This window comes from Molossus molossus, unplaced genomic scaffold (assembly GCF_014108415.1).
Source record: "Molossus molossus isolate mMolMol1 unplaced genomic scaffold, mMolMol1.p scaffold_m16_p_5, whole genome shotgun sequence".
Lineage (NCBI taxonomy): Eukaryota > Metazoa > Chordata > Mammalia > Chiroptera > Molossidae > Molossus > Molossus molossus.
Genome location: NW_023425388.1, coordinates 6,682,363 through 6,707,238, shown reverse-complemented (window position 1 = coordinate 6,707,238; position 24,876 = coordinate 6,682,363). Strand labels below are relative to the sequence as shown.

The 24,876-nt window shown below is 53.0% G+C and overlaps 2 protein-coding genes across 7 annotated transcripts in view; one reads left to right on the top strand and one right to left on the bottom strand.

The window, feature by feature from the left end:
- The window catches only part of UBASH3A (ubiquitin associated and SH3 domain containing A), a 39,394-nt gene extending 36,622 nt beyond the window's left edge, over positions 1-2,772 (top strand). For 2 of the 5 annotated variants that reach the window (XM_036243443.1, XM_036243441.1), the window contains 2 exons: positions 404-510; positions 2,113-2,772. In XM_036243443.1, coding sequence (XP_036099336.1) covers positions 404-510; positions 2,113-2,231 — 226 coding nt within the window. In that variant the 3' untranslated portion in view covers positions 2,232-2,772. Of the gene's footprint in view, positions 1-403; positions 511-1,996 lie in introns of all 5 variants that reach the window. The other 3 variants (XM_036243442.1, XM_036243445.1, XM_036243446.1) reach the window with 3 other exon arrangements.
- A 6,107-nt stretch (positions 2,773-8,879) lies between these two features.
- Positions 8,880-24,027, bottom strand: RSPH1 (radial spoke head component 1). 2 transcript variants are annotated; one of them, XM_036243773.1, is made up of 9 exons: positions 23,974-24,027; positions 22,615-22,728; positions 22,407-22,512; positions 18,390-18,480; positions 17,755-17,890; positions 15,286-15,357; positions 12,116-12,275; positions 10,807-10,950; positions 8,880-8,932 (listed from the first exon to the last, which is right to left on the bottom strand). In XM_036243773.1, the coding sequence occupies exons 1-9, from the start codon at positions 24,025-24,027 to the stop codon at positions 8,880-8,882; spliced, it is 930 nt and encodes a 309-aa protein (XP_036099666.1). The 2 variants fall into 2 exon arrangements, with proteins under 2 accessions (XP_036099666.1, XP_036099667.1); XM_036243774.1 differs by lacking the exon at positions 22,615-22,728.
- Positions 24,028-24,876: the final 849 nt, after the last annotated feature.

Genomic DNA, 24,876 nt, shown 5'->3' with positions numbered 1-24,876 from the left:
GGAGCCGCCTGGGAGTGTAACCCGAGGGCGCTGCTCACAGCTAAGGCCGCTGCTGTCTGTGGGCTCCCAGACCCCATCTCGCGCCTCCGTAATCCTACCAGGATCGGTTCAGTGTCCCTGGTTACATGGTCCTTACAAACTGCTTTTCTGTTGCTTTTTCCCAACGATTTGTGGTTATTTTAGTTGTAATTGCAGTTTGGTCCTGGGAGACGGTCTGTGTAGCTCCCATTCGCTCCGCCGCCGTTTGGAATCTTCCCACTGAACAATTACTAACCACGGAGTCTCTCAAGGCTTTAGGGCACCATGAGGCAGTTTCACCCCAAGAACTTTGGGGACCCCCGATCTAATAAAAGGTGCTCTCTGTGCCGTCTTGGACCTTGAGCCGTTCTTTATTCTACAACAGGCGTCATCCTGATCGTGGGCCATGGCTCGACGCTGGGCTCCTGCATGCGCCCTCTCCTCGGGCTGCCGCCCCACAACTGCGCAGACTTCGCCCAGCTGGTGAAAAAGGTGCGTGCCCACACCTCCTCCTTGGACCACAGAGTCGCAGCCCAAGGACACAGGGTCATCACACTCCCTTCTCAGAATGAAAACAAGTGTCCTGACAGCCCAGGGCAGCGGGGACCCACCTGTGCCCTAAGAATATGCCCCCCTGCGCTTATGCAAAGGGCAGCCTTGGGCAGGGGGCTGGCGGGAGAGCTTCCTCCTCTTGATCATCAGTGTGGCAACTTGGGCCATTTGCTGCCAAGGTAACATAGAAAACAAGACCCGGGACTTGTCACAGGTCAGTTCCCATGATAACTCCTTGCAAGTTCAGTCGTGGAGCAGATGGTCCACAAAAGAGCGGACGGTTTGGAATCCAAGTGAAGGGACACTGGCTGGGCTGGCTTGTCTGGGGACCCAGGGAGACAGGAAGGAGCCCTGCCCCTCTTGCCTTGGTAGCCATCCAGCCGTGGGACACTCAAGAGCTTGTTGTAGATGCCCAAGTGCCCGGGGCTGGGCTGGGCTGTATCAACAATTACAGAATAATCGAACAGGTGCTTGGACCGACTTGTGGAACATCACCAACAAAACAAAGGTGGCTTTTATCCAGTTAATGAGCTGAATCTAGGCTGGCAGGCTCAGAAACTGAGACCCACCCCACCCCCACCCTCTGCCCCTGCCCCCAAAATCTACTCAGGGCTGGACGTGCCCTCTGCCCTTGTTTTTTGTTTTTGTTTTTGTTTTTATCAAATTGACCAATGGCCTTGAGACTGGGAGTCCAGTGGTGTAGACAACAGGTATGATAGAAGATGGGTCCCCAACATGGTTCCATCACAGGGGCAGCTGGAAACATCCTCCACCCCCTCCCCCAGTCTCTCTAAGCAGACAGAGGGAGTCATCCCTGAGTCCACAGTCACCTTCACTGGGATCCCCCACCCCCAAGAGGTGGAATTTTTGCAAATTCTTTCTGACCAGGGAGTTTCTAGACATTCAATAGAGAGAGGAGGAAAAGGAAAGCAAACATGTAACCAGAAAGGCCTTAAAAACAAAGATCTATTCCATCACATTCATCTTACAGCTGAGGGAATTGTCTCAAGTTCCACTGTGTCGTTGTTCTCTGGGGTCTGGAACATGACACCTGGATCTTTCCTTGATGCTAAATTTGGGGACATACGCCAGTCTTCAAACAGTAGACAGGGTTCTCAGCTCGGCGCTGTAGACACGGGGGCAGGCTGACTCTGCGTTTGGGGGCGTCCTGTGCTTTGTGGTATGTTAGCAGCACCCCTGGCCTCCACTCACTGGATAGCATCCCCCCCCCCCCAGTGTGACCAAAATAACGTGTCCAGGCCTTTCCCACTGTTCTGGGAGCTGCCATGTCAGGTACCACGACAGCAGTGCCTGTCTGGGCACATCGTGCCAGCCTCCCAGGCGTGCCTGCCTGTTGGCTTTGGAACAAGCTTAGCGTCGATGGCGCTGGTATAAACTATTCAGAAGTGATCCAACTCTGTTCTAGATCCCGTCCCTGGGAATGTGCTTCTGCGAAGAAAATAAGGAGGAAGGGAAGTGGGAGCTGGTGGCCCCTCCCGTGAAGACGCTGACCCACGGCTCCAACTTCGCCTTTCACTGCAGGAGCTGGATCCTGGACAGCTAGGAGCCACCATGCTGTGTGCACCGCTTCACAACGAGGACACGGAGCGCAGAGGCTGCAAGACGCTGTGGCGCGGGGGTCTCAGCCTCGCCCAACGTGATCTGCAGCACAAAAGGCACTTTCGGGCTCTGGGAAGCCTGCCATGCTCGTGTTTCTTGCCGCCACCTGTGGCTCTGTGACCCTGCGGCTCTGTGACCCTGCGGCTCTGTGACCCTGCGGCTCACGGGCGCAGCTTTGTGATGCCACCTGGGAACGTGTCTGCCCTGTGGCCTGGAGGGAAATGAGAACTGTGACTGCAGTTTCCAGGAAGTAAAGACCCACCAGCCACACCCACAAGGAGATGTCCACTTTATTTCATATGTTCCTATTTGCCAACTTCCCAACCGTTTTCCCCTTTTCTATTATCATCACTCTTTGGCTATGTCGGGCAGAAAGAGGTAGAATGTTCAATGAAATGAGAAATTATCTCTCAGACAAAACCAAGAAACTGCTGTTTGGTGACCACACCCCTACGGGTAGTAGCTTCCTGTGGCTGCTGTCTCAAGTCACCACCACAGAGTGGTAAGGACAACACGGTCTTAAAACCCACACAGGAGTCCGGCCGTGTGGCTCAGTGGATTGAACATCCTCCCATGGACTGAGTGGTCCTGATTCGATTCCTGCTCAGGGCCCATGCCTGGGCTGCTGGCTTGATTCCCAGTAGGGGGCGTGCAGGAGGCAGCGATGGATGTTTCTTACATCGATGTTTCTATCTCTCTCTCTAAAGAATGAAAAATCAATAGCAAAAACATATAAAACCCACACACAATTATTCTGTTGCAGTTCTGGAGGTCCCACGTTCTTAGGTTGACAGGTTACATTCCTTCAGGGGGCCCTGGGGGAGGATTCATTTCATTGCGTTTTCCAGCGTTTAGAGGTGCCCGGTCTTGCCCTGTAACCTTCCTCTATCTTCAAAGACGGTGGTGTCACATGGTCAACTCTCCTCCTCATCCCTTGCTCCAGCGTCTCCTTGCCTCCTGCTTCTGATGCTCCTGCCCCTTTTGTGATGACATTGGGTCCGGGCTAATGTCCCCATCCACGATCTGACGTAATCCCCTCTGCGGGGGCCCCTTTTCCTGAGCACAGTTCTCAACCTGTGGGTCGAGACCCTTTGGAGGTTGAATGACCCTTTCACAGGAGTCGCCTAAGACATAACAGTAGCAAAATTACAATTATGAAGTAACAAGGAAAATAATTTTATGGTTGGGGTCACCACAGCACGAGGAGCTGTATTAAAGGGTCGCGGCATCAGGAAGCTTGAGGACCACTGCAAGGGACACACCGCAGGTCTGGGGTCCGGATGCGGGCGTCTCCGGGGCCCTTGTGAGCACAGCTCACCCAGCACCCGGAGCTGATACTTTGGGGGCCCAGGAGTGGGGATGTGAGCCCCACCCCCCGGTGGAGGTCGTTTTCAGCTTCTCCTTTGTCTCTTTTGATCAAGCAGAGAGGAGAGGTGGTCTTTGGAAATGGGAGTGGGTCCTGCCCAGACTAACAGGTAAGACAAGCCGGACAGGGACCCACCAGCACAACGAAAGCTGCCCGTGGGGGTAAAGTGGTGCCTCTGAGCTTGAGAAGCTGGTCCAGGTGGTCGATGGGGTCTCCCCCGTGGTGTCCTCTTACCCCAGCCCTGCTGAAGCAGAAGGAAATGTCCAAGTCTCAGAGCCGGCAGGGTCACGGCAGGGTCACAGCAGGATCACCGCAGGGTCACCGCAGGGTCACTGCCTGCCCTCACTCCTCTGCCCACTCTCCGGGGCCACACGGCCTCACTAATCACAGTGGGAGGGAGAGCTCTGCACCTGGCCGGTTTGGCTCAGCAGTTAGAGCATCGGCCCGTGGGCTGAAGGGTCTCGGGTTCAACTCCTGGTCAAGGGCACATACCTCAGTTACAGATTCAATCTCTGGCCCTGGTCGGGGTGGTGCAATAGGTAACCAATGGATGTCTCTCTCACGTCGATGTTTCTCTCTCTCTCCCTCTCTCTCTTCCGCTCTATCTAAAAGTCCATGGCTGAGGATTAACAAACAAGCCAACAGAAAAACTTTGCAAGTCAAGCCAATGGAATTTGGGGTGGTCCACAGATGTCTGGATTCACCCTCTCAGGGGCGAGGCTTCTGGGTCTCGTGCCCCTGGGTAAAGAGAGGGGCACGTGTCTCTTGCAAGGGACACCGAGATGTGCCTGAATCTTGATCTCAAGGTTAAGTGTGCAAAAGACACCACTTCGTTTATATTTTATAATTCTGGCTCTGGCCAGAGCGCCCCGCCCCCACCGTTCTGTGGCAATGACAGGGAAGCCCAGCTGGGTCAGTCAGGTTCCAGAACGAACATCGCCGTGAGGACTGAGTCCTGGGGGCAGTGCTGGACGTCGCAGTGATGGAAGTGTCTATGGACGTGCATCACTATTTGATTAAGTTTCCAACTCACTGAGCTCACGAGAAACCAAACATTAAAGAAAGAAAGAGATTTCTGACCACTCTCCTCTTTCTTCGTTCCTGTCCCTGTCTGTGCTGGTCCTTGGTGTTTACAAGCCTGACCCCTGCTGACGTCATCTGGAAATGGACGTCCTGTCACCAGGGACTCCCACCTCCCGCCCGCCCGCGGCGTCATCACCTGGGTCTCCTCACCTAGGGCTGGGGCGCACCAATCTGGAAAGGAACCCTCCGGGTTTCGCTTGCGTCCCCCTCACTCGGCGGACGTCCACGATGCTCATACACCTTGCAGCACAACAATGGGGTTCTTCACACCCCAGAACTCCATTCGTTCAGAGGCTGGAAGGTGGTGGAAATGGGAGGGGAGCCGGCCTGGGGCTGGGCAGCCAAGGCATGGAGGACCCTAACTCTGTGCCTGTGGTGGTGAAGCGCTTAGGGACAGGTCTGGGGGCCACTGCTACCGGCTAACACTCTCCTATGTTCATCTGAGAAGGGTCCTCATAATTCCCCCTGAACTCAGTCTTATGTTAGAATAATTTTAAGTGTTTTGGATATGAGTCATGTTGATGAATGTTATGAGCTGAATTGTGTGTCCCCCATCAAATTGATAAGTTGAAGTCCTAACCTCAGAATGTGCCTTTAAAAAGGTAATTAAAGTAAAATGAGGTCCCGAGGGTGGGTCCTGATCCTGTCTGACTGGTGTCCTTATGGGAAGAGGAGATTGGGACACAGACACACAGAGGGACGACCACGTGACCACGCAGGGAGAAGATGGTCATCCACACGCCAATGAGAAGCCTCTGGCGAAACCAGCCCTGCGACACCTTCACCCCGGGCTTCCAGCCTCCAGAATGGTGAGAACATCAGCATCTGTTATTGCAGCTGCCTGGTCTGTGGTACTTCATCACAGCAGCTCCAGGACACTAACACATGGAAAACATTGTGTACCTGGAGGGCTAACTCTCGGTCCGGTGGTGCGGCTCAGCACAGGCATCTGATAACTGGCGCCCTCTTGTGAACCTTGGAAGTACCCAGACCCATACACTGCCTCCCCTGACATTCGTTGCACTTACTTTCTTTTTTTACAGAGAGAGGAAGGGAAAGGGAGGGAGAGAGAGAGAGAGACATCGATATGAGAGAGAAACATTGATCGGCTGCCTCCCACACACCCCCGGCAGGTGCCCGACTGGAATCCATCTGGTGTCCTTCAGGTCCCCAAACAACTGAGCCACACTGGCCAGGGCTGCACTTATTTTCCAACCTTAAACATAAAACAAAAAGTATGTGACTCCTTGCAAGCAGTTTTGGGAGGAGTAAAGGCAAGAACACAGTCGCCCAAACGCCCTTCCCCCAGCCCTGGGCATAAGCAGGTCTGCTGCCGTTATCTGCCGAACGCGAGCTCCTCTCTCCCACCTCCACGTACTTCTGGGAGCCCCTGGGAGCTCATGGGTGCTCAAGAAGGAGCCCATCGAACGCACAGCCTCTGAGCTTCCTCCAGAGCCCGCTGCCCTTCTCAGCCCCTTACTCCGGAGGCCTCTGGGGGCTTCGCCAACCTGCCACTGGGAGGAAGCCAGGCACCCAGCTGGGGTCACTGCCCAGTGCTCCTGATGTGGCGTGGAGCTGGAGGAGGTCACCTCCACTCTGAGCCATGTTGTCGCCTGGTCTCAGGGGCCACAAAGTCCCACAAACAGCCTAACTGCTTCCCTCCCACTTCTTCAGACCCCAAATCAGCCCAAGGAGCGACAGAGGGTAAGGGTGGAGAATAGAGGTGCCTCTTCCCACCCGCGTGCAGAACCTCCATCTCTCCAGTCACACGCTGAAGGCCTGTTACATTTGCAGATGCCAGCACCACAAACCTGGAACCCAAGAAAGTCAGCTGAAGCTTCACCGTGACAAGAGGATTCAGCCAGGTGGCTCGCCTCAAAGATTAGGGTTGGACATCAATAGCTTTTGTTTATGCCACACCATTAGAAACTATGATGACAGAACATGTCCCATTTGCGTGGCTACGACAACAAAGCAAACACACTGACGGGAACTCGTGGGAACTTCCCCACCCCGCGGAGGCCGAAGAAAGGTGTGCCATGTCACCCCATGGAAGGATAAATGTCATCAAGAAGACCTCTCTCTAAATTAATCCACAAAGCGATCACAGGCCCATTGAACATGAAAAGGATATTTTGGAGGAGAGAAGTTCGTATGGGAAAACAATCATCCAGGAATAACTAACAAAATCCAAAAATAGTAATGGAATTAGAACATATTCTAGAGCTACAATAATTAAAAGTGTGGCAGTAGCCCTGGATTTTAGAGAGAGGTCAAGGGTTTAAATAAAAACACCCAGGAACTGGTCCTAAAATGTGGGGGTGTTCACACGTGGTAAATCAGATGATGGGGGGGCTTGGGGAGTCAGATGATTAAGTCAATGGTGTTGGGACAGTAGGGCCACCAACTGGGGAAAAGAAGGTTGGAATCATTGCTCACTCATTAAACACACACACACACACACACACACAATCAAAGAGTTACATAAAAAAAAAATGAAATTGTGAAACTACTAGTATTCATCATGTAAGAATTTCAAAAACTTATCTGAGTGGGAAGTTCTTTGTAAGCATGACAGACCGAACATCAAAGGAGAGATAGATACATTCTACTAAGACATTTTGCTGTTGTTAATCCTCCCCTGAGGATATTTTTTCCATTGATACTTTGTAGAGAGGGGGTTGGGGGGAGAATCCTCCATGGGTCGCCTCCCGCCCTCGCCTGCAGATCCAGCAACAGCTGCAGGGGCCTGTGATCGCTGGGCGGGGGTGGAGAAGAACCGGGTTGGAAAGGGACGGAGCCAGGCGCTTGTGGCGGGAACTGCCTGCGTGCTCAGCCGTGCACGGTTGTGGGGCAGCTACTCACTGGTGCCCCATCAAACAGAACAGCTCGGGCCAGGAACCTGAGGATGTAACACCTGCAGTTTTTGGTGGGGTCTCCAGCAGTGAGGCGTAGCGCCTGTGGCGGTGCAGTCCCGTGGCAGACGGGGGAGCAGTGAGCGTCGGGCTGTGCACCACACGCTTCATGCCCTGATCTCCCAGTAGCTCATGAACCACACTAAGGGAACAACCGTCATGGTCTTGCGGATCTCCCTGTAGCAAACAGTTCGAAACTATTGTCAGCAGAGTAGGCAGTGGCAGAGTGTGCCGGCAGAAACAACCGTGGGAAAAGAGGTGAGAGAGAGTTGGATCAGGCAGGGAATGAACAGCCATCATGATGGTTTTCTACATGGGCTGTCTGTGAATTCGTCAACTTTTTAGTTGGTAATTTTTTTGAAACTTGTCTATTCTATGTAAATGTTTGTTTTCATGTAATTGTATATTCATAATGCTGTGGGTTTTCTCTTCAAGAGGCCCGGATACTGTGTTCATAATGTATTGTTCTTGAAGAGGCCTTGTGTTTAGGGACATAAAGACCAGATGCAGGGCACGGCCTGGCGTTGGGCAGACCAACTGCGAAGGACATTCAGGGGGCACAGAAGACACTTGCCCTCTGAGGGACTCTGGGGACAGAGGATGGGTGACAGGGAGCTGACGAGATAGGAGGCAGGGGCTCCTCCAGTTTGTGACTACAAGGCTGGGGCCTGAGCTGGGGCTGGGGCAGAAAGGAGGGGCCAGGAGGGGCCAATACTCAGGAAATCTGGAGGTGGCCTGGGTGTTAGCCTCCTGCCCTCTAGGAGACCTGGAGAGTGTGCACTCAGGCCAAAGCCATGCCTGTGGACTGTCCTGCCCTCGGCCATCGGCAGGGATCCCCATCAGGGAGCCCCCAAATCCATGCTGACATGCTGAAGCCTTGGGAAGGGCAGAAGCAGACCCTCCAATGGCAGCTTCTGTGTTCTCACCTGAGCCTGAAATATGCTTACGGTGTTGTGTTCTATGAGAATCATGCACAGGCATTCTTACTAGCCAGGCATTTTCCTAGCTCTTGGGGACATTTGAGAGAGGAAGTCCAGGGTAACGACTGCCCGGCGTCCACTCCAGCACCGTCTTCCGTAGAGAACAGTGGCGTGGCCATTCTTTACCCCAGAAGACACCACTGCAAACCGGGGGAAATCACCGGTGACTTTTAGCTTCAAGACCTCGAAGCACAGGCGGTGTCATCAACAAAGGAGAATGAAAACTTTATTTGCAACTGTAACCCATTTGCACAAACAACTAAGTAAGAAAGAGTCGTAACTGTTAGTGCTAAGGGCCCGAGAGACCGGCCCGCGCACGGCGCAGCCCTCATTCCAGACGCCGTCTTAGTCCAGAGGGTCGGACTGTCGGGTGTCGTCTTCCTCAAAATTCACATTTCCTGGAAAGAAAAGGGAAACGTGAGCATGTTTGACATTGACCTTTTCTGGGTTAAGATTCTTTGTTTGCTAAGTTGGCATTTCGGACTGGATGACTCTGTCGTGGGGGCTGTCCTGTGTGTCGGAGAACATTTAGAAGCATCTCTGTCCTCTCCCCCAGAAGACACCAGTAGCACTGCCCGACCCTGCCCGGCCCTCCAAGTCTCCAGCATGGCCAGTGTCCCCGGAGGCCAAAACCCCGAGCTAAGGTGACGCTCCTTCTGTCCAGGCACCTGGAACCCGGTCTCAGACCCAGCCACTCCTGATGTCCTGGACGCGGCCTGACCTTTCCCAGCCGGGCTCTCAGACGCCTCGTCCTGAGTGCTGCTCATGCAGCCCCTCCTTTTGCTCCCCAACTGTGGCTTCTGCGTGGGGAAGGCCTTCCTCCCAGTGGACCCTGCCTCCTGCCTCTGGCCTGGCACCCACCCCCCACCTCCTCAGAGGAGCTCCCTCTTAGAGGCTCCCTCCCCCTGTGCTCAGGATCAGGTGTAAATGCCACCTCAAGCTCAAGGAAAGGCCATGAGAAAGGGACCCTGCCCTCTCCCCACCCAGGCTCTGCTGTCTCTGCCCGGGCAGTATTTTCTTCTCGGTTTCATCGTTGCCGCCACCTCCAGCCCTCTCCACCCACCTGGAGGCACCCCTCTCTCAGAAGTGCTCCCTAATGCTACTCCAGGTGAGGCATGCACCTGTCCTGTACCCAGCAGTCCCACAGCGGTCACACTGAGGTCGTAAAGGTGCCAAGTCCCTGCTGTCCTGCAAGCTTTCGGTCCACCCCACAGGGGCTGAGCAAGCACGGCGTCTCCCATGGGAGGTGCTCGGTACCTGCCCGGGACCCTCTCACACGCCCGTCTCTGCGCTATTTAGACGCTGTATGGACATGAGCCCACTCCAGCCTCACAGGTCGCGGGGCACTGTGCCTCTGAGGGGTCATTCTCCTCTGCATGAGGCAAACGAGGGACGCAGGGAGGCTGGGACAAACCGTCGCAGCACTAACTGGTGCAGCCAGGTTTCCAGGCCCCGGCCTCAGCCACGAGGCACACAGGTCTTTGGGGCACTACTGCAGCATGGGGACCTGCTGCCGACAAAGTGCAAACCTGTGTGTTTACAGCATTTAGAGAGAAAACAGCTTTACGTGACTTAATCATTTCAGATGTGATTTTCAAAAGAAAGGGAAATACATTTGCTCTTAATTTAGAGCAGAGACTAACTAAGTTGCAGGGACCCCAGGCCCAGGGACCGCGTGTGCCGGGCTGTTCCCGGAGCAGCGGTGGCCTGTCCTCCAGGACCCCCGCTTTACATCAGACACAGGAGATTGTTGTGAAAGCAGAGGCCCCTCCCTGCGCTTTCTGGACATGCCCTCGGCACTCCGGGAGAGATTTATAAAGATCCCAGGAACCTGAAGCCCCGAGCAGACTCAAGGTCATTCCTGCCCCAGGATCTGCTGAGGCAGAAGCTTCTAGATTAATAGTACATTCAAACCCACTTAAAAAGGCCTGGCTCCCAACACTGCCAGCTCCTGTGCCTCGGCCCTGGGACATGGTGTCATGACACCCAGCCATGCTACACATTTCTAACGGCCCTCTGCAGCCTGAGGTCTGCTCTCCAGGTGGAGACGGACATTAGCAAAGAGCAGAGAGCACAGGAGGTGCCCGCTGTCCCTGCCGCCGTGGGAGGGTCGCAGGAGTACCTAGGAGGGTCCGACGTGAGTCCAGAGATCTTCTCCCAGCCCCTCAGGCCTGGCTCAGGGACGCCATGGTCAGAGGAGGAGAACCCCGCAGCCCATCCCAGCATGTGTGTGGCCTCACTTCCCTCCTGCTCCCCCAGATCTCCAACTCACCCTGGTCTGTGGTGTCAAAGCGGAAGTCCTCCCCATTCTCCTCCCTGAAGGCATCAGTGTCTTCCTCTCCAGGCCTCATGAAATCAACCTCCCCATCTGAACCATCTGTTAGAGGCTGGGTCTCGTCCACAGCCTCCCCCCCACCTGCGATGAAATGGGAAACGGTGTCCAGCAGCGCGCAGGCCTGTGCAGGGGTGGCCGCTTCCTCCCCTTTGGGGTACCCACGGTCCCTCCTGCTGAGAGCATCACCCCACTTTTCCCTCAGGGGACCATGCCTCCCCAGTGGAAGTCACCCAGCTCCAGCCCAGGCCTGTCCAACAAAGCAGCCTGTCCCCTTGAGTCACAGTGACCGGTTCAGGGATGATGATTCTAGTTCCCACAGGCTTTGATGACCATATTGAGAAGAGAAACTCTCTGTTCCCCAAGGTTCTTGAGCTGATTGGGTGGCAATCTGATAACGTCAATGAGGATTAGTCTCCAAAGGGAAGAGAGCAGAGCCAATGCCTATGAGAGCAGAGACCAGACAGCTGAGGCCTGATCCAGCCATGCCTGAGGCTGGCTCTACCCTGACTCTCAAGTTGTATGAACCAATAAATTACTATAATTTCTCTTAGGCCACTTTGACTTGGCTTCTTTTTTAATCCTCACCTGAGGACATTTTTCCATTTTTTGTTCAGATAGAGTGGGAGGGAGAGAGAGAGAGAGAAACATCGACATGAAAGGGACACACAGAGTGGTTGCCACCCGCACGACCCAACCAGGGCCGGGGACAAACTGCAACCGAGGTACGCGCCCTTAGCGGGAACCGAACCCGGGTCTCTCTGGACCGCAGGTGGAGGCTCTAACCGCTGAGCCAAGCCGGCCAGGGCTGACTTGGCTTCTAATCACTTGCAATTCCTCAGCATCCCAGGCAGTCTAACTACTTCTCAGGAAGCCCATTGTGATGAACAAGGAACAGTAGGGCCCACACTTCTTCAGGGAAGGGCTTGTCATCCAGCTGCTGTCAGCTGACCTTCCTGAGGTCATGCCCACAGCCCATCATTGACCAAGGTGAGGGGATAAATGTTCCAAGGGACATTTTAGTTCCAGGGTTTCCCATGGAATCAACCAAGGTTGTTGAGGGCTTGGGCCAGGCCATGACTCTATCCAATCAATACTGCTGGTGACAGCCCTCCCACGCCCTGACGCTGTGGTCCCAAAGCCTCTCCCTAGAACCCCCTGCGCACAGGAGGGACCAGGCGTGGGCCCCCAGGAGCCTGGCCTGCGCAGAGGCCGCGCTCAGCCCACCGCACCCCTGCAGGCGCCGTACCCTCGGCTGCCAGGGCCTCCTCCTGGCCAGGTACATCCACCGGGGACTGCTCCTCCACGAGGGTCGGTGTCCACAGGGCCAGTTCTGTGATTTTGGTCGCTTTCCATTTGGGAATGACAGTTGTCAATGACTCCTCCTCCTCTTCTTCTTCCACTCGTTCCTGCATCGAAAGTGTGAATTGGCCAACGCGTGTGTAAACTCGGTGTGAGCTACTTAAAGGAAGGGGAGAAAGGGTAGGTTTGTGATTGCATTCGAGCGGTTGTACGGCACGATTCAGTGATCAGACCCGTTGCCGACCATCTGGGTGCCGTCTGAGGGTCGAACGCGGCTCTGGAAGGAACTAGGAAGAGAAGGGCGGTGCAGTGGGGCCTGTACCTCCTCCCCTGGCGACGCCGGGAGAGCCCGCGGGCACCCGCTCCCGGCGCCGGGGCGGGAAGACGTGACCAAGGCGGAATGCGCCGTGCAGCGGCTCGGCCACATTCTCCCTCCAGCGTCCTTCCGCGTAATGACGCGAACACCACGGACGACCGTGCAGTGCCGTCGGAGGGGATACACGCTACAGCTCTGGTCTCACGGATTCCGGAGGGAAAAGAGAATCCCAGAGCTTCTGCTTTCCATCACTCGGCCCACAGGAGGCCATCCACGTCATGCCACGACCCATACCACGGAATATAAACCTGAAGCGACGTCCGCATGCGTGTCTCTATTCCCAACACCCACTTTTGTTCCATTTCCGTTTTTTTGAATGTTACAATCAACTGAATTGACATCATGACTCAGGAACAGGTGGCAACGTGTACTTTGAAAAACATCGTTCTAGGACGAGAGTCAGTAAACTTTTCTATCAACTATTCTGGGCTCTGCTGGCCACCTGGTGTCTGTGGCCACCACTAACCCTGCCACTATAGCTCAAAACAGCCACAAATGGCACATAAACAAAACAGAACAGGGTGCGGACCCAGTGCACTGCTCGGGGGACTGTACAGTGGTGCGGCCACCGCGGAAAGCTGTTGGAGGTCCCTCATAAACCTAACCACGGAATTACCGTATGACCCACCACGTCACCCATAGGTATACAGAAGGATCGAAAATAGAGGCCCGGACAGGTATTTATACACTAACATCTGTCGCAGCATTATTCAGGGTAGCCAGGAGGTAGAAACAACCCAAGTGTCCGTCCCTGGACTCTTCTTCAGCCATAAAAAGAAGGAAATTCTGACACCTGTTACAACGTGGACAAACCCTGTGAACATTATACTAAGTGAAATGATCCGGACACGGAAGGACACATGCTGTATGACTCCACTTAGGTGAACACTCTAGAACAGGCAAATTCGTAGAGAGAAAGTAAATCAGCAGTCACCGGGGGCTGGGGGGGGGGGGAGTGTGGGAAGGCGAGATGGGTTTTAGGGAGGGCCGTGGGGATGGTCGCACAGCAATGGGAATGTGCTCAGCGCCGCTGGATTGTACCCTTAATGTGGTTAGAAGGACAAATATACATATTTTACCACACTGGAAAAAATGAAAACAGGCTGCCCACAGGGCCATGGGCTGCAGGACACCACCCCTTCTCTAAGGGAATGCGGTCCTCTTTGGGGGCCAGAAGTAAAAATTCAGGCTTTTCTCTTTTACCCCAGTCTGATCATCACCAGAGCACAGTGGTGGCCGTGGACAAAGCCGCTCGAGTCGTGCGCCTAAGTTCACGGGCTTATTCCTGATGGGAACTGGGGGAGGGGGGCTTATATCAGTATTTCCCCACTTAGATGTTACTGATGTTCTGCCTACTTTCTTCTCATCATCCTGAAACACCGACTTCTAACTTAACTCCTGCCTGGAGGGCATGAAACGGAAAAAGAATGTGTGTTTTATTTTTATCACCTCACAAGTTAAAGTAACTGCTCCGTCACAAGTAAGACTACAGAGGCTAGATTTGTGACCAGGGGCAGCACAGTGGATTTAGCCGACAGGTTCCTTCAGGGCCCAGGCAAGAGGTGTCCCACCCCAGGGAGCGCGAAGCAATGAACGGTCACTGCCACGGGCTAACAACAAAGCCGGGTGAGCGTGTGTTAAGCTCTTGACTGGCGTACGGGCTACATACAGACAAACGCGCTCAGACTAGAACCATGTGAGAGGGTGACCTGTCCCTGAAGACCGCTGGGCACCCTCCTGACACGCAGACCAGATGTCCTGGGAACCAAGAAGACGGATGCTCAGGGGTGTCGGGGGCCTCAGTTTTAGCAACAAAAGCAAGCATTTTGGCCATTTCGGGTTGTGTAGTTAACCGGGAAATGACCCTGGCCCTGGCTCCCGTCAGCTGCAGCAAAGGGGCTGCGGAGCCAAGCAAGGGGAATGGCCAAGGGACAGGTCGTCGAGATTCTGGTCACAGCAAAGAAAGTGGACACTGACTCGCAGAACCTGGGGAACCATGGGCTGTTTGGGGAGCGAAGGGGCTGTGGCGGGGTGATACAAAGGAAGTAGAACACCATAGGAGAGGAACCAGGAAAGGGGGCGCAAGGGCCTGCCTGGGTGGTGGGGGTGCCCTAGGCATGCCCTGGAGCTGTGGGGTGCCGGGGGATGCCCGAGGTGTTTTACTAAGTTGCCTGTTATCTACAGGCCTTGGCCAGACAATAGCAACAGAAATATAAACACGGACATCCCTTCCCTCAACACACACACACACACATTTGGATACTGAATAATGACAAATTAGCTGGTTAATTTTACTATGAACCACCGAATATCAATTCGAATATTAATATTAATGTGGAGTGTCGGAGAGGAACAAAAAGCGAACACTGTAAGTGGTGCGCAGCATCTGAACACACCTGAAACGCTGAGTTTTTGCACGAATTTGGTGATGTCACGGGGACAGATGTCAGTCATCGTTTCTGGGACCTAACTGTCCAGAGCCCTCTGGCTGGCCCAGAACTAGCTGGTTCCTCTGCAGGGAAACTAAGTCTAGATTTCAGTGATAACTGTGAGATGATACCGTTTAGCTCTGGCAATTCCGTTGTAGACGGACTCGCGCACGGGGAGAAGGAGCGTGGACACATGCAGGTCCCCTGCGAGCTGGCACAACTTCTCACCCCTCCCTCACGGGGCCAGGGTCTCTGAGCAGCTCCCCCGCCCACGGGGGTAGGGACCGACGACGACAGACCTCCGCCACTCACCGCGTCTGTGAGCCGGTACTCCCCATGCTGCTCACACCCAATGTCAAACACGTACTTCCCAGGGCCGACGGGCTACAAGCAGAGAGAAGCCAACAGGTACCTCACTCTTGAGAGTCAGCACCCAAAAGACAGTCCAACATGCTTTAGAAATTGTCACCCCCATGAAACCTACCAACATCACGTGATGAGGGAAGCCCAGTATCGGTCAAAGGATGCTTTTAAGAACTAATGGCTAACGGAATTGCACAGTATGGGGCCTGTTTGGTTTGGGTTTGAAATTGTAACGACCTTTTATCTCTTTATAAAAGTCATGTACTCATTACACAAGGGTTACTAAGTCAATAGCCACAGGCAAACTATGCTAAAATACTTCGATGTGATCTCTGTAACCTTGTTTCTAGGACAGAGGTTTGTTTTATTAAAAATCTGATCATAATTACGTATACCGACTCCTGCTCTGTTTTCACGAGAACTACGGCACGGGTGGCTCCCCACGTGGACGGAGATTCTGCCACAGCACCCTCTGCCAACCTGCTATTGCATCCCACCTGAGAACTGTCGGCTACTCGTGCCTACTGCTGCCGCTTGGTCTGCTGATGCGTTTATTTGACGAAGTCCGCTGCAGTAAACAGATTCTGGGTTCAGTCGCGGTGTACACTTTTGAGAGTTTCCTCAGGGTAAATGTTCAGAAGTCACATTTCTGGACGGAAGCACGTACAGTTTGTACACACGAGAATGAGGTCCCCACAGCAGCGTGAAGAGCTTCTTTGTCCTCAAACCTTGTTCTTTTTCTGGACCTTAACAGTTTGCTCTATCTTTAAATTTTTTTAATACATAAAACATCACTTGGCCCAGCCTGTGTGGCTCAGTGGATTGAGTGTTGTCCCAAGGACTGAGAGGTCCCAGTTCAATTCTATCAGGGCACATGCCCCGGTTGCCGGCACTATCCCCAGTAGGGGGCGTGCAGGAGGCAGCCGATCGATGTTTCTCTCTCACATAGATGTTTCTCTCTCTCTCTCTCCCCCTTCCTCTCTCTCTCAAAAAAATAAATAAATAAAAATATTTTTTAAAATTACTTCAAGCCATATTAAGTTTTATTAGTAAGGTTGAATTTTTTTCAACATTGTGGCCATTTAAATCACATTGATTGACATAAGTGCTTTATATATTAAAGGTTACAAATATCCTAACCCCACTTATCATATAACTCTTAAATTTTCTTTATAGCATTTTCTAATCTATAAGGGACTGTTTTTATTAGGCAAAATCTCCCGGTTTGTTGTTTATATTTTTGTTTAGAAAGCTGTCCTCATTTTAAAGTTAATAAATACTCATCTATTTTTCTCGCTGTGATTTTCTTGTTTACATTTAAGTCTTGATTTCTTCTAGAAAGTATCTTTATCTATTTATCTATAAACTGGAGGACAAACTCTGATTTTATTTTTCTCCTAAATGGTTACCTAGCTGTCCCAGTACCATTTCTTGACTTCTCCCATCATTTCTTTATTAATTCGAAACGAATTCCTTATCACACACTAAATTATTATCCATACTTGTTTCTGTCTCTAGACTTTCTGCTCCGCTGATATCTCTACCCTAGTAAACACCCAGGAGAGTTCTGCTGGGAATCACACGTACAATGTGTGGATTTGAGGAGAATGTGCTGTTTTACGAAGACTAGCAGGAGAATCTGTAATTAGGGCATGGATTATATGTAACTGAGATCAGAGTTTTAACGGAGTCTGAAGCTACTTCATTCAACCAGCTAAGTGTCCCTGTGTCAACTTCTGTCCCCTTTGATGTGCTCAGCAAACCCTTTCTTCAGGGAAAGTGTCTGCCTGGCCCTGATCCGAGCCGTGGTGAATGCCAGGCTGGTGGGTCCGCGTCAGTCAGGGTTTCTCTGCATCCCACTAGGGCTCGGACAGAAAGGCAGAGTCCCCCCAACAGAGGTGACCGGCGTGGGTGCTGTGAGTGGGAGGCCTCAGACCCGCACATTCAGGGCGGTCCTCGGGTTCTCGGTCCCCCCGCCCGCTGGCGAGGAAGGGCTCGTGGTCTTCCTCCCCAGCTCCAGCCTCACGCCCCCCCCCCCAGGGGAAAGAGAGTCAAAACCGCCCCCTGCTCAAATCGGAATGTGTTCAGTCGTCCTGACAAATAAGGATCTCACGTCTGATTCACCCCTGGGACCGACACGACAGGCGGTCAACGTGCCCTGTGTTACAAGAATGTGACAGACCACTGCTAGAAGAGACTGGGATTCACTGAGATGCAGAGAAATGGCCACGCCTCCCCATCCACGTGCCCTCTGTGGGTGTCAGGACACTTGGAGGGAGGCACAGCTGCCCATTGCTCATATTCGCAGGAATGGGAGGATTTTTCTGAGATTTTTGAATTTTCCGTTCCACGGATACACAGACTGGGGAGGAGGGAACTGCGTATTTCACTGACAAGCATCACTTGCCGCTGACTTACGTTTTTGTTGAAGAACTTGCCCTGGTACCTGTGGTTCAGGTGAATGAGCTCGGCCGCGCCCTCCTGCTGTCCATTCACCCAGGTCCCCACGTACTTGCTGCCGGTCTCCATGTAGACGTAGGTGCCCTGCCCGTGCCTGGTGCAGACAGGGAGCACAAAGCCTTTTGTTCCAAAGCACTGAAAACCTTCCAGGTGTATAAGACGGCATTTCAGCTGAGGGTGGCTCGGTAGACGCAGGATCACAAGCCACCTGCCCCATCGGAGCAAGCCTCCTGCTCACTGTGCCCAAGCATGGGGCAGGCATCACCTGCAGGACAGCAGGGACTTTCCTGCAGGTCGGCTGGCTCTCATGCTAAGAGGCAGCACTCCTGGGAGCTGAGACTTGGTTCCCAGAAGTTTCTTCTTCTGTGCCCTCACACCCCGGGGCTCTCGGGTGAAGGACCCACACGCTCTGCTCTGCAACCCTGCACCTGCCCCATCATGTATCATCCAGCAGCCTCAGCTTAAAGTCAGAAGGGTTTGAACTGCCTGGCAGAGTTGGTTCGTGGACTTTTAACATGATTCTTTTTCTTAATAAGACATCATCATATTCTCATTACATGAATCAATCTACAGAACTAAAGAGAGAACCGAACCTTTGGTGAGCAAACCAGTCTCCGGTGTAGGTGTCGTTGTTGACGTAGTAGTAGATGCCGTGGCCATGCCTGAGGTCATCCGCCCACTCCCCTGGAAGAGAGGACACAGAATCAAGCCCTGGGGAGAAGCAGGGAGCCTGCCCCTCACTGCCTCTCCTCTCTGGCTTCCCTCCCCGCCCCCTGCCTCGCCGGATGGCATGGAGTGGGGAGCTGGCTAAGGGAGGCCAAGTCAGAGGATCACTGAGCACGGGCCTGGGCAGGGGTATGTATGGGGGCCACAGTCACGTGTGCAGCCAGCAGGCGGCCAGCAGCACCGCGAGGATTCAAACCAGGGCGTTTGCCCTATTGCCAGAGGCTCCAACACCACCCTCCCCTGCCTTTCGTGTGTTTAGTGATCTAGCAACCAATTCAAGGCCTGATACTCAGCCACGTGCCAGCACTTCACTCCCTTCCACACCTCACTACCCGGTTCCGAGGTACCTTTCCAGCCCAGCCGCCCAGGGCAGCCCCGCCTGCACCCAGCTCGTGCCAGTGGGCACCGCGCCTTTGCCAACCAGGCCTCTGTGCGGACTCCTCCCTCGCCTGAGCGGCCTGGCCTCCTCATCCCCGTGTAGGGTCCTGCTAATTTCTTGCTGACTTGACAGGAAATACTGAAACTGGCAAAGTGATCATAAAATTCATAACACACCCCTGCCATTAGGACAACAGCTAACTAGTTGATGAATGTCGTCAAGTGAAAGGTACTAAAGCCCTGGCCACTGTGGCTCGGTGGATTAAAGTATTGTCCTGTGCACCAAAAGGTGGTGGGTTCGATTCCCAGTCAGGGCACGTGCCCCGGTAGCAGGTTTGATCCCTGGGCGAGACGTATGTGGGAGACGCATTCAGGAGGCAACCAATCAATTGATGCTTCTCACATTGATGTCTCTCTCTCTCCCCACCCCCCTCTAAAATCAATAAAGAACTTTAAGCACTGAAGGTATTCTTTCACTGGAAACTCACAATGTCCTCAAGCCTTGCAGCTCACACATGAAAGAACCTTAATAGAAGTTCCCAAAGTACACAACTCCCCTAAAACGAACATGAGAACTGACCTCCAGGGTAGAAAAATATATTCAGTCTTTTGCAGAAATTTTTCAAAAATGAAAGAAAAAAATTAAATTGCAAAAGATACTAAATTTAAAGCCAGGGAGGACTGTGAGCAAACTTTTTAAAAAGTCCCAGTTTACCTAACAGCTTGCTAGAGACTCTGCCCAGCAGACTACAACCCACTGATAAGAATCGTTATCATACTCCGAACTGGATTGTATCCAGTGAGCTGTGCAGAGCTGAGGAAGGTAGCTGAGGGGAAGGGCATCTCCTGGAGCTGGTCTTTAACAGCTGTTCCCCCTTGGAAGTGAGTGCCATGCTAAAAGTGTATTACTGTTGCTTTAAATTTAAAATTAATTTTATTTTTTAAATCTTTCTTCCCCTAATCCCTTACTTTCTCATCATTCTTGATCATGTCCGCTGAAGTTTTTTTTCAACTACATTTCTTTTCTGGAGAAACCTCTACAGTTGGTTGGTTGGTTGGTTGGTTGGTTGGTTGGTTGGTTGCTGGATTGGACTGTTTTATTCTCTGGAAAAGTGCCTATCGGTTAAAAACCTCTCCATCCTGCCATCTTCCCCGTGGCTCCCTCTGGATCTGGTGCTCTGGGACTAAAGACCATTTAAAATGTAAAGCCCTCACAAAATAAAGGAGAACAAGATGCTCTCCCCCATCCGAAACACAAGTAGTCCCTGATTTGCCCTGCTGCTCCCCACCACCACCACCACCACCGACCCTGCTGGCTCAGGGAAACACAGAAGACAGGGAGAGAGCGTTAGTGGAGACCCACCAGCTAGGGTCTTGCACTCGCCACCTCATCTGGAGTGTGTAATAGCCACAACACGGTTCGCAGATGAAGCTCTGAGAACCAGCGAGGCCGTGCATGTGGCCCAAGGTCACACAGTGGAACTATAAAGGAGATCGGCGTTTGTTTGGCTCCACCGTGTCATGTTCTCTTCTCCACAGCACCCCAAGAGCCAGGCACTCATTTCTTCCTCCCACTCCTGCCATCTGCGAGCTTCCAGAAAAGACAACTTCGGTCGTACCAGCTTGTTTCTGCAAAGTTTCATTGTTAAACGTCTTCATTTGTATTGGTTCCCTGTGGCAGGCCACAGGACCAGCATGGACAGTACGCTCCCGTCCTCTCCTTTCCCAACCTCACTGACCCTCTGACTCTGACACCCTCTCCCCCCTCCAACCTCATCCCCTGCGCCCGAAGCACACTTGCTTCCCTGCCCCTGGTCAAGTCACCCACGCACCTAGGAATGCCCCTCACGCCACTGCAGCCTCTGCTCATTCCTGGGCTCCCTCATGAGAGGTGGCTCAGCGACTGGGAGGCTGTCTCATGCCCTGTCCTCGGGCGCAGTCTGAGCACGCGTGCTACTGCAGAAAACCATTCTATGCCCTTCCCATGGCAGTCAGCCAAAGCAGTTAGGAAGAATTCAGCCACCTGCTCCTTTAGCCTTTGTGACTGGAGGGCCCCTCACTGACATAAAAGTAATATTGTGGCTTCTGACCTAAGAGAAGAAACTGAGTAGTCACTGCACGCTGTGGAACCACATGGAAACACAATTTTACAACTGTTCCCAAAGATGTTCTGACGTTAGCTAACCGTCATATTAAAGATTATTTAATCCCTTTTCCTAAGCATCTTTTTTTAATATATACTATATGTTGTTTAAACTGTTTTAAAACCTACACTGAAATAAAAGATGACAACCATGAGATTAGGTTCCTAAGGATTTGGAAAGAACTAAATTAAACCCGAAATGAAATTGTTTAAAGTTGATTTATAAAGCAGCAGGTGTTTCCTCTGGAGAAAGCCTTCTAAGATCTGGGAAACGAAACAGATCCCACCTCTGACGGGAGGAGCTTTGCACTCTGCAGCTTGGCCCGAGGTTCTGCCGCAACCTCTCTTCTAGAATTCCTGGCTTCTGGTTTCATCTGGCCACAAGACAGGCAACCCTAGCTTGCTCTAAGGGTATGTCACCTTCATTAAGAGATGATGATATCACACAGGCACCTGGTCACCCCGCCAACATTTACTGAGTGCTGCCCATCCAGCAGGCAGGATTCTGAGTGTTCCACAAGTATTAATTCACTGCAGATGAGGAAACTGAGGCAGGGAGGAATGAGGTCCCCTGTACAAGGTCACACCTATTGTCACCACAGTTCCAGGGATGGGGTCACAGATCTTTCGGGAAATGGTGAAACGACATAACTTCTGCCCAGGAAACAAGCCCAGAACACAGCATTTTGCACACAGTCTCTGGAGGCTCTCGCTCATTCCCCACGTGTCTCTCTTCCCAGGTTCAAAACTTCCTTCATCCCTTGTTGGGATTAGACTAACACTGTAGGCACGTCGGGTGACAATGGTGCCTGGGGCAGCAGTGGGGTTCTTGGAAATAAGGGAACGAGAATCTTCCTGAAACACGACATTGGCATGTAAAGAACCGTGGCAGAGATGAGAACACCAGTTTAACAAGGCAGAATGCCTCTCTGACAAGAAGCCATCCGTGAAGGCAGCACCAGGTCTAAACAAAAAGTGTGTTCATCAGAAGGGGGCTCCACCAGAGATGGAAACAGCACAAACAACTTCAAAGAGAAAAATGCTACCGAGCATCTAACGTCACGGGTGCATCCCACGCCCCACAGTTTGTGCTTGCCAGCAGCCCCCCTTGCGTTTGCTCCCCAGTACACAGGCTCACAGGAGAGAATGCGCTGGTCACAGGGACAGCCACATGTCCCACAGTTACAAGGACTTCCAGTTTCTGCATCAGCTTGTGAACACAGAAACACAGTTTGTGTTTGTTGAATGACTGACTAATCTGGAGAACCTTAAACTTTTTCATTTATCTCAAGAGTCACAGACAAGTTCAATCTCAAAAGAAGACCTCTGTAACACAAAGAACTGCTTTGTGAGAACATTTTACCTTCATATTTGGATCCATCTGGGTATATAAAAATGCCTTGACCATGCTTTTTATTGTTAACATATTCTCCAATGTATCGAGCACCATTTTTAAATTTGTAGATCCCCTGAAACATATTGATGATAGAATTCATATCATTCCTGAATTAAATACTCACTAATAGAGTATTAAATATAGCAAATTACCCACTCGAGTCATGGATTCTGACCTGGCCGTGTCGTTTCCCGTGTTCATAGCTGCCCTCATACGTGTCCCCGTTGGGCAGTCTGGCTCTCCCGTGGCCGTGCCTTTCGCCTGCCTCGTTTCGGTCCCCCTCATATTCCTGGCAACAATGACAAAAATCAGCATAATGACAGCTGCCCCTTTGTAAGTGCCAACCATGTGCTAAGCGTTTTATAAATAGTATTGCGTCAAATCCTCCCAACCCTGGGCCCAGTTTTCCAGGTGAGGTAGGTAAGCATGCCTGGGCACTGAAAAGGTACAAACCCAGTGAGGCCATTCGAGGAGAGAAACTAGAAAGCCGACCGAGCAGGTGTTGCAGGTCAGGTTCACCCAGAAGCAGACCCTGAGCAAATGTCTTTTTTTGTTGTTTTAACTGTTCCCCCGGAAAACCAGTAAGGGGTCGGGGAACAAGACTCAGCCTCATCACACAGGGGATTCTGGAGTGCACCTCACTGCAGCTTGTCCTGGGTGTTAGCACCAGCTGCAGGGGCGCAGGGGCGGCTCCCAGGCACTTCTGGCTCCCCCTACTGGCCAGGTGGCTCCAATGCACTGAGGTGCTCCTCAAGCAGCAAAGCAGGCAGAAAGAAGCTGGGAGATGGATGTACAGAGCTAGTCAAAGGGTCTGAGTAGCCACAGCAGAGGTGCTAGATTTTTCTGTCAATGCCAGGCTGTCTCAGCCTATACTGGGCACACACACAGAGGCTGGAGCTAGGAAATGGCCATCCTCTGCTTTAGCGAGGTTCATCTCCGGACAGCACATATATGCTCACACAGAGCCCAGCTCACCTCACTAGTTGTGCATCCCTTACCCCTCTCTGCTTCCTAAACCAGGGAATAATTCCAACGACCCGGGTCAGCTCCCAGAGCGGAGAAAGCACATGTGTCATAGACCGATGGTAATATCTTCAGGAAACCTTTGCTGAGCCTGAGACCCCTGGGCATCCGCCTAACCCTGAGGAGCCGGGCTCCACTGCGGAAACTCAAGAATAGTAAGGCACCTTGGCAGAACCCAGCCATCCAAGAAAACCGACGGATGAAGAGTAACAGCGAGGGGGAGGATGCTCGGGCCTTTGACTTGGACACCTTTGCCTTTAATGGAAGGAGGGGTGGGGAGGGGAGCAGAGCCAGGAGGGCTGTGGCGAGCAGACGTCATAACGTTTCACCTTTCACCACCAGCTTCCAGGACGCAACGCCCGCCGTGGCCGGCGTGGTCTTCGCCCCCCCGGCTGGGACTCCCCGGGGCACTAATTGGCCTCCAGACCTCCTTATTGGGCGAACCCGGCCTCCTGGGGTCCGCCCGCCACCGCGCACCCCGGCAAGCGCCTCCCTCACCCGGAGCTCTCACCCCAAGATCATTTTCTCCCTCCTCCTCCAACTCCTCCGAGCCCAAGTCCGACATGGCCTAGCCTCCACCTCGATCCCCGCCGCAGCCGGTGCGTCTCTAGTCGGTAAGTACCAGCAGCCTGCACCGCCGCGTCCGCCGTCGCCATAGAGACGCGTCCAGCCCCGCCTCCCTCCCGGAGCTGGCAGAGGGATGGGAAGGCGCGTGGAGGGGCCTCTGGCAGCCTTCGAATGCTGTCATAGCAACGGGACACAGCGGCCAATCGCCGCCCGGGACGGCGGAGGAGGCGGGGCCTGGGGCAGACTTGGTACCCGCGCGCTGTCTAACCGGACGCGGGGTAGCTGACCCCGGGAATCCCTTTCGTCTGCTACTGCGTGATGCAGCAAGGAGGAGTCACCTTTGAATCTGGCGTCTAAAGAGGAGGGGCGCAGGAGGCGCGTCGGGCCACCTCCAGAGGGCTTCATCCCTGCCCGGTGCTGGGTACTGCCCCTGCCCACCCCGCCCCTCGGTTGCTGGGCCCCTGCGGGTTTGTGCGCTGCTCCCTACCTTTCTGGGCTCTTCTGGCCCTGCGGTGTTGCCAATCCAGAGATGGGTCCCCTGGGATCTTTCCTCGTGTTGGTAAAGATCTGCTGACTCTAGGAGGCAGTTCTGACCTCTTAGCACATGCGCGTCCACAAGCATACACACGTGCGCTCGCACAGACACACGTGCACATTCACACTCACTTCTCCTGGCCAGTGGTCTCCTCTTCCTGTCATCTGACGTCTCCTCCAGACAGCTGACACTCCGCCTGCGGGGCCCTCATGATCTCTTTCCCAATTCCTCTGCAATCACGGGATCCAGGCCTTCTTACTCGCCCTGGAATAACTGTGGCAATCGCCTCTAATTTAGTCTCTCTGGCCCTGT

Bases quoted from the DNA above. Each gene is read 5' to 3' on its own strand.
- RSPH1 (XM_036243773.1), bottom strand. From the start codon at position 24,027: ATGTCGGACTTGGGCTCGGAGGAGTTGGAGGAGGAGGGAGAAAATGAT. The intron at 22,513-22,614 runs GTCAGAATCCAT...AATATGTTTCAG, and splicing joins ACGGGAAACGACACGGCCAG to GGGATCTACAAATTTAAAAA. The intron at 8,933-10,806 runs GTGAGTTGGAGA...TTTTCTTTCCAG, and splicing joins CTTTGACACCACAGACCAGG to GAAATGTGAATTTTGAGGAA.